The sequence below is a fragment of the Gobio gobio genome (assembly GCF_949357685.1).
Source record: "Gobio gobio genome assembly, chromosome: 4".
Classification (NCBI taxonomy): Eukaryota; Metazoa; Chordata; class Actinopteri; order Cypriniformes; family Gobionidae; genus Gobio; species Gobio gobio.
The window spans coordinates 48,243,940-48,260,146 of record NC_137100.1 but is presented as its reverse complement, the minus strand read 5'-3'; the positions used below and the strand labels follow the sequence as shown (position 1 = coordinate 48,260,146).

At 38.4% G+C, this 16,207-nt stretch overlaps 1 protein-coding gene across 1 annotated transcript; it reads right to left on the bottom strand.

Moving 5' to 3' along the window:
• Nucleotides 1–12,501: 12,501 nt before the first annotated feature.
• Nucleotides 12,502–15,766, bottom strand: LOC307125430 (globoside alpha-1,3-N-acetylgalactosaminyltransferase 1-like; the record flags this gene model as incomplete). Its single annotated transcript, XM_079815280.1, has 2 exons — nt 12,502–13,192; nt 15,600–15,766. 2 exons carry the CDS (start codon nt 15,764–15,766, stop codon nt 12,502–12,504), a joined length of 858 nt encoding a protein of 285 aa, XP_079671406.1.
• Nucleotides 15,767–16,207: the final 441 nt, after the last annotated feature.

The following is a 16,207-nucleotide window of genomic DNA, read 5'->3' as shown; positions in this document are numbered from 1 at the left end:
TAAAAGCCAGGTGGCTTTTTTAATTATATGATGTCATTACGTTGCAGTTTTGCCACCAGCCAATCGCTGCATTGCTGATTGTGGTTTTGAGTAGGCCTATCTGCCCTCTTCAGGGAACACAAGAACGTGCAGTAATAGGCTTGTTTGAGATGAGCGAAATCTGCGCAGAACCGATCACCGGTGATCAGCGCGAGATGCATGCCGGTTAGAAAAGTGTCCGAGGGCGGTCCGCCTTGCTCTGATGTCATGCCGACGTATGTCAAAAAACTCTCGCGAGCGAAAGGCGGATGTGTCGGATTCTGCAGTTGAGCGCAGCTGCTCTCCACTGACTGCGCTGAGCAAAAGCATGATGGGAAACGACTTGCTGAGACACAGCTTAATAGGCTTGTTTGAGATGCGCCTCGCCTCGCCTGAAATTCAGCCGAGACTAGGCGGCTGCAGTGAGGGGAGGAGTGAAAAAAGTGCAGGCAAGCCGGACAGTTCTCTCTTCTCGTAGTGGATCCGACACCTGCGAGATCAAAGGCGGATATCGCGGGATTCACACTCGTGCGCTTTGTTGCTGATAAACTGGATGTAATTTAAGTTCTGTTACTTTTATATGAAAATAAATATTATGAACAAGACACCCAAAGTTTTTGTTATTTATTTCCATTCGAAAGACGTGTTTATCAATCATTTTTACTTTAATTAGGCCTACATACATGTTTGTATATATATTTTTTTTTATATAAATATGACAACAATCACATAACCCACAGAGAGATCGCCTTTGTTAGAGAGTTTGGGAATATTCACTCATAAAAACATGATATCAGAGTTTTAAAATCAAACATTTCGAAAAAGAACCATACATCACGGTTGTTTAAACCAATAAGCATTAAGCTGTCAGCAAGTCGTTTCCCATCATGCTTTTGCTCCGCGCAGTCGGTGGAGAGCAGCTGCGCTCGACTGCAAAATCCGACACATCCGCCTTTCGCTCGCGAGAGTTTTTTGACATACGTCGGCATGACATCAGAGCAAGGCGGACCGCCCTCGGACACTTTTCTAACCGGCATGCATCTCGCGCTGATCACCGGTGATCGGTTCTGCGCAGATTTCGCTCATCTCAAACAAGCCTAATGCTTATTGGTTTAAACAACCGTGATGTAGGCTATGGTTCTTTTTCAAAATGTTTGATTTTAAAACTCTGATATCATGTTTTTATGTGTGAATATTCCCAAACTCTCTAACAAAGGCGATCTCTCTGTGGGTTATGTGATTGTTGTCATATTTATAAAAAAATATAGGCTATATATATATACAAACATGTATGTAGGCCTAATTAAAGTAAAAATTATTGATAAACACGTCTTTCGAATGGAAATAAATAACAAAAACTTTGGGTGTCTTGTTCATAATATTTATTTTCATATAAAAGTAACAGAACTTAAATTACATCCAGTTTATCAGCAACAAAGCGCACGAGTGTGAATCCCGCGATATCCGCCTTTGATCTCGCAGGTGTTGGATCCACTATGAGAAGAGAGAACTGTCCGGCTTGCCTGCACTTTTTTCACTCCTCCCCTCACTGCAGCCGCCTAGTCTCGGCTGAATTTCAGGCGAGGCGAGGCGCATCTCAAACAAGCCTAATCTCATATAACTTAATCCAGATATTGCTCCGCGCAGTTGGTGGAGAGCAAATGCGCTCGACTGCAGAATCCGACACATCCGCCTTTCGCTCGCGAGAGTTTTTTGACATACGTCAGCATGACATCAGAGCAAGGCGGACCGCCCTCGGACACATTTCTAACCGGAATGCATCTCGCGCTGATCACCGGTGATCAGTTCTGCGCAGATTTCGCTCATCTCAAACAAGCCTAATAGTATGAGTGTGCAAACCCATGGAATGTATACGTCAAAATGAGTGTTGGCGTGCATGCTACGCAGTTTTTCGCGTGCATATGATACGCTTTTGGGTAGGGTTGGGGGTTCTTACGTATAATACGCCATAAAGTGCGTATCATATGCACGCGAAATACGGCGTATCATATTTGGCGTATACATTCCATGAGATTCTCCCAATTTGTATAGCTTGTTTTCTTTCTTCTTGCTGATGTAAGTATTAATGCTATTTGAACAGCTGACTCTACAGAATACTGATTGTAATTAGTGTCATAGTTTCTTAAACAAGACATTTCTAAATGACTATTACTGTTTTTGTATTTATGTGTCATTCATTTGAAGTTCAATTTCATTATCATAATCATTTATCATCAAACTTCTATTTTGCAAGATAGGCAGACATACTTGGCTGGTCAAGGGGTTGTATCACAAGATATCACAAAGTGACATATAAGCATAAACTTGATTGGAGAGCACATTGAGAAGTATTTTTAAACAAGATGCAAGTAGCCTATGTTCTCTATATATGTAATTAATTTCTCCCAACCTTTTGTTAATTGCTCTACTTTTAGGTCGTCACTGCAACTCCAGCAGATGTAGAAAGCCTCTCTCTGCCCAGTACCCCAAGACTGATTGCACTTGGTAAGTCTATTAAAATGCTTTTTTTAATTGATATGCTGAAATTAAAGTTTGCCAAGTCCAACATCTACCAGCAGACCGACACACGAGCTGAACGTCTGCTCTTGCGTCAACACAGATTACATTTTATTTTGGATATGTATCAGGTATAATACATGGAAAACTAATTTCTGAACTAATGTTGTAAACTATGGGAGTCAGTGCAGGGCTCGACATTAAGCATGTTCACGTGCTTGTCCTTCGGACAAGTAAATCTGTCATCCACTTGTCCTAGTAAAAAATGTGCTTGTCCGGAAAAAAATTAATTTGTGTGTGTTGTAAATAAAATGTATTCTGAAGCAATATTCTCACCAGTGTTCAATCAGCTTTGACATATGCATATTTGTGATATTTTTACCTTTTATAAAAGGGCATTTTTCCCCTAATCTTGTTAAATATAGGCTATGATTCCGATTTCCTTTTATATTCTTAAATTGGATCAATAAATTAAATTAGAAGACGACACTGGCTGTTACCAGTCAAATTAAATAATTTACATTGAAAAATTACAACTTGCTTAAATATTGTTATGAGATTATTTTAATTATTTTTTGAATACAAATAAGAAATGTTGGAAAGATGGAACTAAACCACCAGTAGGTGGCAGCAGGTGACCGTCTGAATGAGTGAGTCATTGAGTCGATTCGTTCAAACGCTGATTCATTCAGAAATGAGGCAGTCGTTTATGCATAGTTCATTGAATCTTTGATTCTATCGATTCATTCAAAACACGCTGTTGCTGTGACACGCGTTCTGCTGTGATCTTTTGGAACTGTTTTCGCTGCTGAAATAGAACAAAAACAGTCAATATTGCATCTAAAATGTAAGTGACTTAATGTTAATAATTGTTTATGGAACTGTCATATGAAATCAGTGTCATTTTCAGTTGTGATGTTATTCAGGAAAACAGCACTCTTGGTAATGTGACGTTGCAACTGTATCATGTTATAAATATGAATAAACTCCACATTTCTACATTTTTACTGCAGTGTGTTAACTGAGTTTCTCTGTGTGAGCGGCGCACATTTGTTGTTAGAGGCTGCGCGAGCGTCAACAGTGCAACGTTAGTTACCGGCAGGTCATTATACATTATTATCCTTCACTGTCAATCGCCACTTACAGTAATGAATGCAGAATCATTCTTGCATTTGGTTGATTCCCTAGTTATTTTTTGTTAATGACGTTTTATCTGGCTACTTGTCCGTCGGGCAAGTAAAATTTTCTTTCACTTGCCCCTTCAAAAAATCCACTTGTCCCGGACAAGCGTTAATGTCGAGCCCTGCAGTGGTTACTACATTAGCCTACTAATATTGAAGGTACAAATTTACAGATTTGTATACAAACACTTAAATGACACTATATTATTATATATATAAAAAACATAATTAAAGGAGAACTCCAGTGAATTTTTAAGTTAATCTTGATCGTTATACCTTTGTGTACTGTCTATAGAAGAAAAGAAAAAACGAACCGGATTGGTGCTTGCAACACGGAGCTGTTACAGTTAATGTCCAGAGCTCCCACTCAGCTAACACGGCAGCTATGGGGGCATATACATAAAGAGTGTCTTTGTGCCTCTTAACAGACACAAAATGCAATTAAAATGTCTGTCCAACATGAACATGACAACGAGATGCGTTTAGAAACTTAGCCATTGTTTAAACTCACCGAAATAGTGTTTTAGACGGCAAGCAGTAGTCTCGCGCTGAAGTCCCATGGGAACTCAGTTGTAGCCGGTAAAATGTAAATAGTCCAGGGGGGATTTGTATTCGGTAAGAATACAAATTACAAAATACAAAAAGGCTGGATTTAGGTAAGTTGTACTGTATCTTTTAACTCACTTTCAGAAGCTTATTCGTGTTTATTTCGCGCTGTTACTGGTTTAAGGCCGAAGAGAAGATCCGTTCATGTTTGCTCCGTGCTGCCGGTTCTCTTGAGCTGAGCTGAGGCAGAGCAATATCACGCCACAGCGACAAAACAGTATATGTTTTGGAATTTTGTAAAAAAAATAGACGTAATTTGAAATCTGAGACTTTGTTTCATATCAATAGTAATAAAGCACAAAGATTATTGCGATTTATTGGATGGGAGGCACGCTACAATGTTTATTTCATTCATTAACTGAAAACAGGATGACTAATCGATTCTTGGGATTTAAGAATCTATATTTTTTTGTAAAAGTGAGAATCGATTAAAATCGAGAAATCGATAAATTTTACCCAGCCCTATTCAACAGTCATCTCCATCTCCGACTGCTGTGGTTACAGTAGGCTACACTGACCGGTGTGGTTCCCTAAACATAACTCGTGGCCATGAGAAATAGAATATATATATATATATATATATATATATATATATATGTATGTATGTATATGTACAGGGAGTGCAGAATTATTAGGCACGTTGATTTTCTGATCATATTTTTTTTCCAGGCACATTTGACCAATTCCAAACCACAGTAATCCTAATAACTACTATTGATTTAGTATTTAATAATGTATAAGTGATATATAATTGTTCATGAAGGCTGGAAATGAAAATCACCTTATATTCAGGTGTGCAGAATTATTAGGCATGTTTTCTTTTACAGATAAATTGAGCCAAAAAAGAGATTTAACTCAGACTGAAAAGTCAAAAAGTATTAAATGCCCATGAGAAGGATGCAATACTAATGCAATACTAGACATTGCAGTTAAGGCATGACCATTGGACAGTGAAATGCTCGTTGGGTCAGCAGGATCTGACAAAAACAGGTGGCGGAGAAAAGACACCTGTTAACTGCAAAAGAATTAAGAATTAAGGTGAAGAATTAAGGGTGAAACCATCAGGAACCCTTTAGTCTCCAGCGCCACCATTTTCCAGAGCTGCAACCTACCTGGAGTCTCCAGAAGTGCAAGGTGTCAGGATCTCAGAGACTTCAGTTAGGTAAAGAATCCTAAAAAATGACCCCCACTAGATAAGAATCACATATCACATATATAAATACATGAGCTTTATTCGCCAAGTCTTTGCAAAAGGTTTTCAGGAGCTCAGGGTATACATATATACATACATGTATCCTATGACACAAGAGCACAGAAAGAACATTGAAATATATTTTTTTAATTATTAAAAAAATTTAATTAAAAGTAGTATACATCTGTATTAGAACTTATGGTCGCCTAAGTTATGTAGCCTACCTATTTGCGCATAATGTACAGTTTACAGGCTACAGCTGCACACTCAGGTGGCATAAAGGATATTGACCCCTCTTGCTGCTTCATTATCATCATCATCAAATTGTTCACTGGTGTGTTCAGTGTTGAATGTGATTCAAGTGACTCTCTCCTGGTACAAAGGAAACAGTTTATTGTCCAGTATCAGTGTGTCTGATCTCAGCATCAGTCTCTCCTCTGGAGGTGGAATATCAGGGTAAAAACACCTACAGCTGTGTGCTGAACAATCCCATCAGCCACCAGACCAGACATCCCAACATCACTCAATTCTGTCCCACATGTGAAGGTACAGCAGCACAACTGATATACGGTATATATTATGCCATTTATTACAAACAACGCGCTTAGTTTAAACGCAAGCCTAAATACATTTATTTGAATTGAAACATATCGACGTTGGGCTAGTCGCTCGTGCATCTTTCGGTCCAAAGTTTCCATATTTGCAATGTAACATTTGGATGCTATTATAGCCTACTATTTGTGTAAAGAAGGCTTCGTATTTCAGTCCAGTCCAGTCCCATACGGCTAAATCGGCATCTTCACATGCAGAGATATGAGTTTGGAATTACAGCGACTTGCACAGCCCTTTAAACCAAACTTTTTATGTGATCTCGCGAGTCGCCGGCACTATCACTTCACCTCATTCGAAACAGTAAAATATTTATTTTATTTGTGTACATTTAAAATTACTACAAAATGTCATGCCTTTGTAAAATAAAGAAAACAGGATGCACTGCTTTAGCGCGTCTCGGTGTCAACATCATCTGACGCACAACATGAACTAAAATAGGCTACAGCGAATACTGGACGCGTTTTTTAAAAAGTCAACATATTGATTATTTGACGTTAAAGCCATTATATAAGTCACTTTGGAATAAATCACGGCATGTTTCATGATAAAAAACGTGACTTTACAGTACGGAAAATACGGTAGGATATAGCAAATTATTTCGCGGACCCCTTTCCTGGACTAAAACCGCTGGTCTACACAGAAGAAAGCCCTGTCTTGTCTAGGCTCTACCCGGGACGGGTTGTGTCGAGCCATTCGTTAGTCTGGTTGTTTGATGAGAAAAATATGAAATGTATTTGCAATAAACGCGAATCCATACAGCTGCAGAAGCGCAGGACTTTTATTCTGCTGAGCGGAGGAAGAACCGATGACGAAATAGTTTGATCTTCGGCTGACCAATCAGCAGAAAGGGGCGTATAATTCCCGCCCACGTGTAGAAATCGAATATTCAAACTGTTTATTAATTTTTCTACCTCTGAAAAAAAAACGAAAAATCAAGTCGAAATCTCGTTTTTCGTTTTTTTGAAAAAAAACGAAAAACGAGCTGTTTTCTCATTTTTCAACTTTCAATATTAAATCAAAAATCGACTGAACGAATGATACACGGATTCTCAGGTGCTTCTCAACACTTTTAATTGGTTTACATATTCATAAAATATAATATACGAATGTAACAGTTATTGCCATAACCATTCATAAGTACTCTAGTTTGTATAATAACTATGAATATTCAAATGCATATGTAAACTCCTCCATCCCAGAGCTGTTTAAAAACTCTTCCCACCAACGGCTCTGCTCCATCATTAGTTCAGACAGGTGATGCATGCGATGCGCAAAGACAGTTGGGTGATTTTCACTCTCCACTTCCTGTGAAGTGATGTATCGATGTTCCCTTCTTCCCTACGCCATTCGCAGTACCCTTCGGACTGAACATGTTCGCTCCCTTTGGATTGGAATCTCACTTAAGATGGCGGAATACCCTCTGAAGTCTACTTCGCAGTCCACTTACGGTCGAATGGAACGTAGGCTACCCAGACTAAACAAGGGGCCGTGGTAACAGGAAACAAGGAGGCGGGACAAGAGGAACACACGGCAGACACAAACAAAGACAGAGCCATGTGCTTAGACACAACACAAACATAGAAACACTAAACAAGGACAACACAGACAGGGCTGCCAGGGCAGAACCCTGACACTCTGTGGCACCAATATGATTAACTATTGTCAATTCTTGATAATTCGCACACCCATGTTATAGCTAGTAGTTGCTGTGTTGCTTACATCTTGTCTGGCTGTCATGTTTTTACCGTTATAAGGTTTTTAATCGTAACAGTAGCAAACCCACAAGAATGGTCAGGGGCCTGTTTCAGAAAGGAGGTTCAACCAACTCTGAGTTTAAACCTGAACTCTGAGTTGACTTACTCTGAGAGGGGAAACTCTGAGTTTTGGGTTTCAGAACAGCTGAATTGAGGTAGTTCAATCAACTCTGAGTAGACTGACTCTGAGTTAAGCTCATGTACTCCAACTATGAAAAGCCACGATCAATGGAGCTCCGAAATTACGATTCACCATGGCAACAGCACCCAACAAAAAGATGTTTGCATACTTCCGGGTCAATACACAAGTTTAATTCTTCATTATTTTAATTAAGTTTAATTTTCATGGTATCCAAAAGGCAAACAAAGAATGTGGCAGCAGCTAAAAAAAAAAACATAATTCAATCAGGAAAAGCTTTAAGCATAAAATGTTCATGGGTGTAGGTTTAATGACTTTACAAACATTTGACATTAAATAAATATCATTCAGTGTCCAATGTGCAGCAGCTTTTCCCACATAGACCCTTTTTACAGACTGTGATGACGTGTTTTAATAGTCATCAATATCGTAAATCCTGCAACGTTTTTTTTTTTTTTTTTTTTATGTATGTACATTTATAACACTAATACTTTGTATTATATTACTTTTGCATCAAATTACAAAAATCAAGTTACCGCTGCTGTGAGAGTTTTTCTAATACAGCGTCTATGGGAGTGATAGTTAAAATTAACATCTTTCTCTCTTTTCACTGCAGTTATCAATCTTGCTTTAATTTTTCCATCTTTTTGAAAGTTGTGAAATCACTATTGTGGAGTTTTTCTTTTGCTATTTGAGCAAATGGAGACACAAAAATATATATTGAATGTATTCTCTCATTCACCGCTATAAGAGTTAACCGAACTATGACGACTTCAGCTTCGGAAACTCAGAGATGTGAAAAGGCTCTTATGCTCTTTTCACATAATGAAATGTTCTCTGATCCCATGAAATGTTACATTTATTAATCAGGGTAATGACATTAACATTTGACTTCTACTCAGGCCAGCCAAATTCCAGCACCACTGACAGATGAAGAGGAGATGGAGGAAGAATATTAACATCCAAGAGGAAAAAGAATAAAGTATTTGTAGGAAATAAAGATGACCATAAAAATTGTAAATAAATGTATTTAACAGCTGTGGTGGTGGTTATGGCATATATCTCGTACTACCATCTGGCAGCATCCTTCCATTCCATACAATAATCCGTTTTCAGAAAGTGTGATGATGGGTATATGAGTGTCATAAATGCGTCCAACCACTGGAAATCCTAAAGGAAATTCTAATTATTAGGTTACTTCTAGAGGATTATCAAGTGAACGTCAGGATCCTGTATAAAAGGACATGCCATTTTTGTCACTTTGACAGTGTCCTCATGATGAAAATATGAGCAATGAATGTTCCTGCAAAGAATGCTTTTCTTACTTTGTATTTTTGTCAAGTGGCAGATAATTTAATTAGTTTTAAGTAAACTTTGCTTACTTTAGATTTAGATTAAATTTATAATTTTTTTTTATATTTATACTTGAAATACGACCAAAATACTCAGTAAGAAAAGCATTTGTGGCGTTTGAATGAATTAATAAAGTATTTAAACACTGCTGGTGCTTTAAAAAAGGGGGAGGAGAACAAAAGAAACTCTGGGTTTACCAAAGAAAACCTGCTTCTGACCAGGTTAGGTTCACAGAGTAAGTTACCCTGGTAACTGACTCTGAGTATAAGTTACCTCTCTTTCAGAAACGGGCTTGGCTTACCCTGATTTCTCGGGTTTGACATACCTCCCATTCTGAAACAGAAAACCCAGAGTTTCCCTTATTTCAGGGTTAACATACTCAGAGTTTTCACTTAACCTCCTTTCTGAAACGGGCCCCAGGTGTGAATATTCAAAGTCTTACAGACTGGGATATGTAGGCCTACATATACATAAAATATATATATATATATATGTGTGTTTGCACACTTTATCACAGATGAAGTTAAATAAATGCAATATTTGGCAATACACTTATGTTTCAGAGACATTATTGTCATGTAATACTGCATGCACTGCTTAATACAGCGTGTGTTTGTACAATAATAAAGTTCAACATATAAGCCTACACTATAAATGAAGTGGGGTCTACATTTTTTATCAGTTTTATTTTGATAAACATAACAGTATAACATTGCGACTAAATGAAAGGAGGTTTTACTGTAATAAAAAACAGATTTGTGCGCATTAGTGGAGCTGAAGGTTTTAGAATAAACACGAAACACACGTGATCGCTGTCATGTGGTGAATTTGGCCAGTCGTGGAACAGCTGTGTCGTCAACTGAGTCCGTGCAGCCTTGCGCAGCCGCTCTGGAGAAACTGCACCAACTGTATTAGCCGACTGCTCTCGAGTCGCTCTCGCGGCACTTTGTTGATATACATCACTGTCACGTGGCGTCTGGGCTGTCTCAAGTCGGACAAAATTTCTAACCGGCATGCACTGCTTCAAGTCAGCCGCCGATCAGTCTGCGCATCGCTGGGTGAAGTCGAACAAGCCTAATGTCATGTTCCTTTGTTCTCTTTCCCGCCACTTTCTCTGTTACCCTCGTTAGTCTAGAAAAGTTAGATTTTCCAGCTCGCTCCGTTAGTGGTGAAGGAGTTGGCTGAAGCCCTATTCGGACGGTAATTGTTTCTCGTGGGGTCGGAATGGCATTGTCGTCATTTACAGGGGCTAGTCAGTGATTTTATTACCGTCCGTCTCCCACCACCTGCGTAAAAATCCCCGGCCGAATTACCTACTGTTTTAGACAAACACCAAGGTCGTGTGGTAATTTAATTGCTGTCTGAATCCACATCTCTGAGTTTTCAAGAATATATCACTTCAAAATTCACTGTTTATATCCTTTTTGACCACTGCAGTGCACTGTGCGGTTGCGCTTCGCTGTAATTTGGATGCATTTCTAGAATTGTATTTCTTTAAATGCTGGCAAGTGTTTACAAGAGTAATATATTTCATCACTACTCAAAAAATAAAAAGAAGAAAAGCACGTAAACAATTGAATTGGGCCGTTATTTACGGCAGCATTTATTCTTATCATACCAAGCATATGACAATTTATTTACAGCATACAATCATGTTACGGACCATGAGCAGTGCGTTCCCGATCACAAAACTCTCCCCTCCACCGTGAATAAATCGTGAATTAATCGTTAGCGATTGGTTATGGCAGATCCAGAGTGGCTCTGGGCAGGTCCAATAGTTTTAGACTTCAACAGAGAACCCGCCTTCAAGGAAGTCAAAAAAGCTTGTCAATGGAGAGTGGCCAGACTCTCTGTGCAAATAATAGGTCCCCTTTAAAGACGCAATTATGATGAAGTAGTATGTATGAAAGCTTGCCTACCATTCTGCTACACACACAAGTATTTACTTTTCTTCACATAAAAGTCTTCATTACAAATGTAACCCCGGTTCCCTGAGAAGGGGATCGAGACAATGTGTCTACAAGACGCTATGGGGAACACTTCCAGTGTGACCATTTATTGAAACACCGGTCAAAACGTGACAATAATATTGACTGGCGACAGCCTATGATGTCACTCCCAGTGTGACGCACCAGCGAGATTGTCTATGACACTATTCCCTCCACTGCCCAAGCTACACACCCTTAACAAGAAAGTCCCGGCTTGCACCCTTCCTCCCAAGATTTGCAGGGTCAAGGGCTTGGCTTGGAATAGCTCACATTTGGTATCATACCTATTATATGATTCTTTTCAGGGAACATGGCCAGGCACAAATTAGACCCTGGCCCGTCACCACCGGGGGACATAGAGTCTACCCCTAGAATCAGCAGGGAGGCTAGCAGAAGGAGCCTGACCTGTCTGCCTAAGCAGAATCTCTACCTTCAGCACTCCAACGGAGTGATAACAAAGTCATTATTGGGTAAATAAGATAATTTAAAGATAATTTAAAGTCATTATTGTGTAAAAAAAATCTAATAGACATTACAAAAAGCTTCAGAGATAAATATTTTTGGATAAACTATACCTTTAATGTTTGTTTTTATTAATATGGAAATATGAAATTATAGCCTACGCTAAATAAGAAACTGCCAGTAATTGGTGGTAAATGTCTAATTGAGTGATTCATTAATTTCAATTTGTTGATTCAGGACTGAAATAAATGGCTCTCTTTATGAAAATGGTAAATGTAAATGGTTCTCTTTATGGTCAGTTGACTCATTGGTTCGTTCAAAGCGCGAATTCAGAAATGAAACGCCACTGTTTATTGCTCGGACAGTTCTAATTTGTCTTTATATTTTCGTTCTAACTGCATATAGGCTTCATCACACAGTGAGCTGTTGCCCTGCATCATATTCTTCATGAATCAACTGTATGAAATGTAAAATTACCTAAATGGGTCTGGGGCAGGGCATGTGCATTAAATACGTTAATAATTTTAATGCGTTATTTTTTTAATAATATTAATAAATTATGTTTATTTATTTATATTATATTTATATTTTGCCACATGGTCTATTATTTGCATGTACATGTTATTTTCCAGTTATTTTTCTACTTATTTCAAATAAAGTGCAAATAATATAACATCTGCTAAGGGTTTGGACGAACTTCAGCATAGTTTTTAAGAACTTGAGCGAAGCGAATGATTTTGATCTCTCCTGGTTTAGATTTTTTGTCATCCCACAAATACTCGGGTGAAAGCAGTTTACTGGGTTTGTTATAAAGGAAGTACTTGTTCAAATGAGACTCCTCCTGCCATGCTGCCTCAATGGATTTAGATGCATCAATGTCCAGCTGCTCCCGGCAGGTTTTAGCAAGCTGATATACATCTTCCACTAAGCCACCGATCACAGCCCCACCATAATAATAATCACCCTCAGTAGAAGGAATGAACGCTTGAGACTCTGGCCGGCGTTCATATGTGAATTGTTCACGAGGGTAACCATAAAACCATGGGTGTATCACACCTACCAGATGACCCAAAGTCTCCACCCCCCAGCGACCATAGAACTTTGCATCCACATCAAGGCTGAAAACATAGTCGGCTTCATTGACCAATCGACTCTCAATCAGTTTCTCCAGTCTTGCCATCCTGCTCAAACTGATATCCTGCCATCTGTTAGAACTAGGGACATTCAACACCGTCAGTTGATGATTTTCACCCATTTTCACTGCAGGAACCTGTTCTGGTTGATCAGTGAACACAAAATAATGCACATGAAATCCAACAAAGTAATTCTGCTCCGCAGACTCCAGGAAATCTTTAAGAAACACTGTATACCTGAAAAACAGATAAAAAGTAATAAATAAAAATAAAAGCAATTACATTCCACCAACACAAGAACATAAATAAAAGCCAATAAAAGCAGATAAAAAACATTAGACACCATGACATTTAGTGTTCACTGGGGTAAGTTCCCAGATAAGGAGAATTTTTCTTGATTACTGTACTAAGTTTAGGAGATTTTAGGATTACTGTATAATTTTTGGAGATTTGTACAATTTAAAGGTCCCATGGCATGGATTTTTTTATTACTTTATAATGTTTCCTGAGGTGTAATTATATAGTTATGATTTTTACATCATACAATGTCATAATTTAGAAATAAAAGGCTTTTTTTTAATCCTGATTTTAGCCCATGGCTTGAATGCTCTGTTTGAAGGGGCGTGTCTACTGTGAGACTTCAGTGAAAATACCCATTGTGATTGGCTGACATCTTTGCATTTGAAATGAGTATTCGATTTTGTGGCGGAGGGGGCGTGGTTTAGGGAGGTCTGCAAGCACTGCCAGAGAGAGACAGACTGGGCACTCGTGGACCAGAGATATTATATAATAGAATTATATGGACTCCTTATATTTGGTTATTTGGTGTCCTTTTGGAGTCTCCAATGATCCCTGAAGCTTTCAATCTGATTGTTTACTTTGGATATAGCAAATTATGGCAAAATTAATGTGTTTAAAAAGATAAATGGCGTATGCTTAATTTCACGTTAAGCGTGTGATTAATCGCACAGGTGCGATTAATCGCGATTAAAAAATGTAATCTATTGAGATATATATATGTATGTTATATCGATATACAGTTGCAAGAAAAAGTATGTGAACCGCTTGCAGAATCAGTGAAAATGTGAATAATTTTAACAAAATAAGAGAGATCATCCAAAACGCAATTTAGTACTGCCCTGAATAAAGATATTTTACATAAAAGATGTTTACATTTTTTTAAGACCAAAAAATTGCTGAATTTATTCAAATAACCCTGTTCAAAAGTTTATGAACCATTGATTCTTAATACTGTGTCTGGGATTAAAACTTTTTGAATTTGAAGATCAAGGTAAATTGTACTTAATTTGTCTTCCGGGAAACATGTAAGTATCTTCCGTTGCTTACGAAGGGCAGAAAAAAAATTGTATTTAAACAAAATAAACAAAAATTGGGCATCATTCTGTTCAAAAGTTTTCACCCCCCGACTCTTAAAGGGTTAGTTCACCCAAAAATGAAAATTCTTTCATTAATTACTCACCCTCATGTCGTTCGACACCCGTCAGACCTCCATTCATATTCGGAACACAAATGAAGATATTTTTGTTGAAAGCTGGTGGCTGAGAAAGGCTTCAGATAGGCCTCCATTGGCATTCAGTACATTGACACTTCCAAGATCCATGAAAGGCACTTAAAACGTCGTTACAAAGTCCATCTCACCACAGTGGCTCTACAATAATTTTACGATGCAACGACAATAGTTTTTGTGCGCAAAAAAAATCAAAATAACACCTTTATCCAACTTGTTATTGCCTTCCGTGTGTGCCTCCACGACGCATGCGCGAGAATATGACGCAGATCCAGCGTTCGGACAGATGACCCAGAAGCGATTTGTTTACAAGGAGAGGAAGACGCGCGTATCTCAGCTGTTGAATTCTACATTGATCGTGCTTTAGATCTCGGCGTAGTGCTCAAAATGGGGCTTAAGTGTGCATTTCATGGATTCCCGAACGCCGGCGCTACGTCATATTCTCGCGCATGCGTCGTGGAGGCACACACGGAAGGCAATAACAAGTTGGTTAAAGGTGTTATTTGGATTTTTTTTTGCGCACAAAAACTATTGTCGTCGCATCGTAAAATTATTGTAGAGTCACTGTGGTGAGATGGACTTTGTAATAACGTTTTAAGTGCCTTTCATGGATCTTGGAAGTGTCAATGTACTGAATGCCAATGGAGGCCTATCTGAAGCCTTTCTCAGCCATCAGCTTTCAAAAAAAATATCTTCATTTGTGTTCCGAATATGAACTGAGGTCTGACGGGTCTCGAACGACATGAGGGTGAGTAATTAATGACAGAATTTTCATTTTTGGGTGAACTAACCCTTTAATGCGTCATGTTTTCTTCTGGAGCATCAGTGAATGTTTCAATCTTTTTTAATAGTTGTGTTTGAGTCCCTCAATTGTCCTCAGTTTGAAAAGATGGATCTCAAAATCATACAGTCCCTGCTGGAAAGGGTTCAAATATGCAAAAGATGCTGGAAAACTGAAGAAGGTGCAGAACCTGAAGGATTTTTCTGAAGAACATATACTTGGTAAAGTACATACTTGAAAAATGTACTTGAGTAGAAAATAAAAATACTTCACAATTGTCCGCCTCTGGTTAAAATTCACAGTCAATGACGTTTAGAGGAGAGATAGGAACTCACTTTCCAAGAGCGAAGACTGTAGTTGCTATGGTGATGTTTTGTTGTTTGTAGATTGAATCAATCAACGTGGGATCAAATGTTCCTTCCCATACAACTGGGGCTAACCATGGTGCCAAGGGAACACCTTTCCCATCTGGGCTGTTTTGAATGGGGAAATTCACATACATATGCATGAAATGAAAATCCAAATGCAAATGAAATATATATATATATATAAAGATAACTGTTTATATTCTTACCCCAGAACACTGGGCTGACTGTATGAAAGCCTGTACAATAAAAATAAATAAAAAATAACAGTTGTAAAATAATCAGTTGTTAACATTTGTGATGTCTTGTAATTATCTCCTATACTCACAGCTTGTTATTCTTAATTACTTTAGACAGTGTTTTGACTTCCACCTACTTTTCAAAAGTCTATTGTAGGGGATTTGTGTCATACTGTGTGTTGAACTTTGATCTGAACCTCTTCGAAGGTGCTGGAACCTTATTGTGTTTCTACAGTTTTTTCTGCCCTAAAAGTGTATTGGTAATATAAACCATAAATTGTAGAGACCCCCCCCCCATCCCCCAAAATTGACAGGATGGTCATGCACCGCTACTCTGGG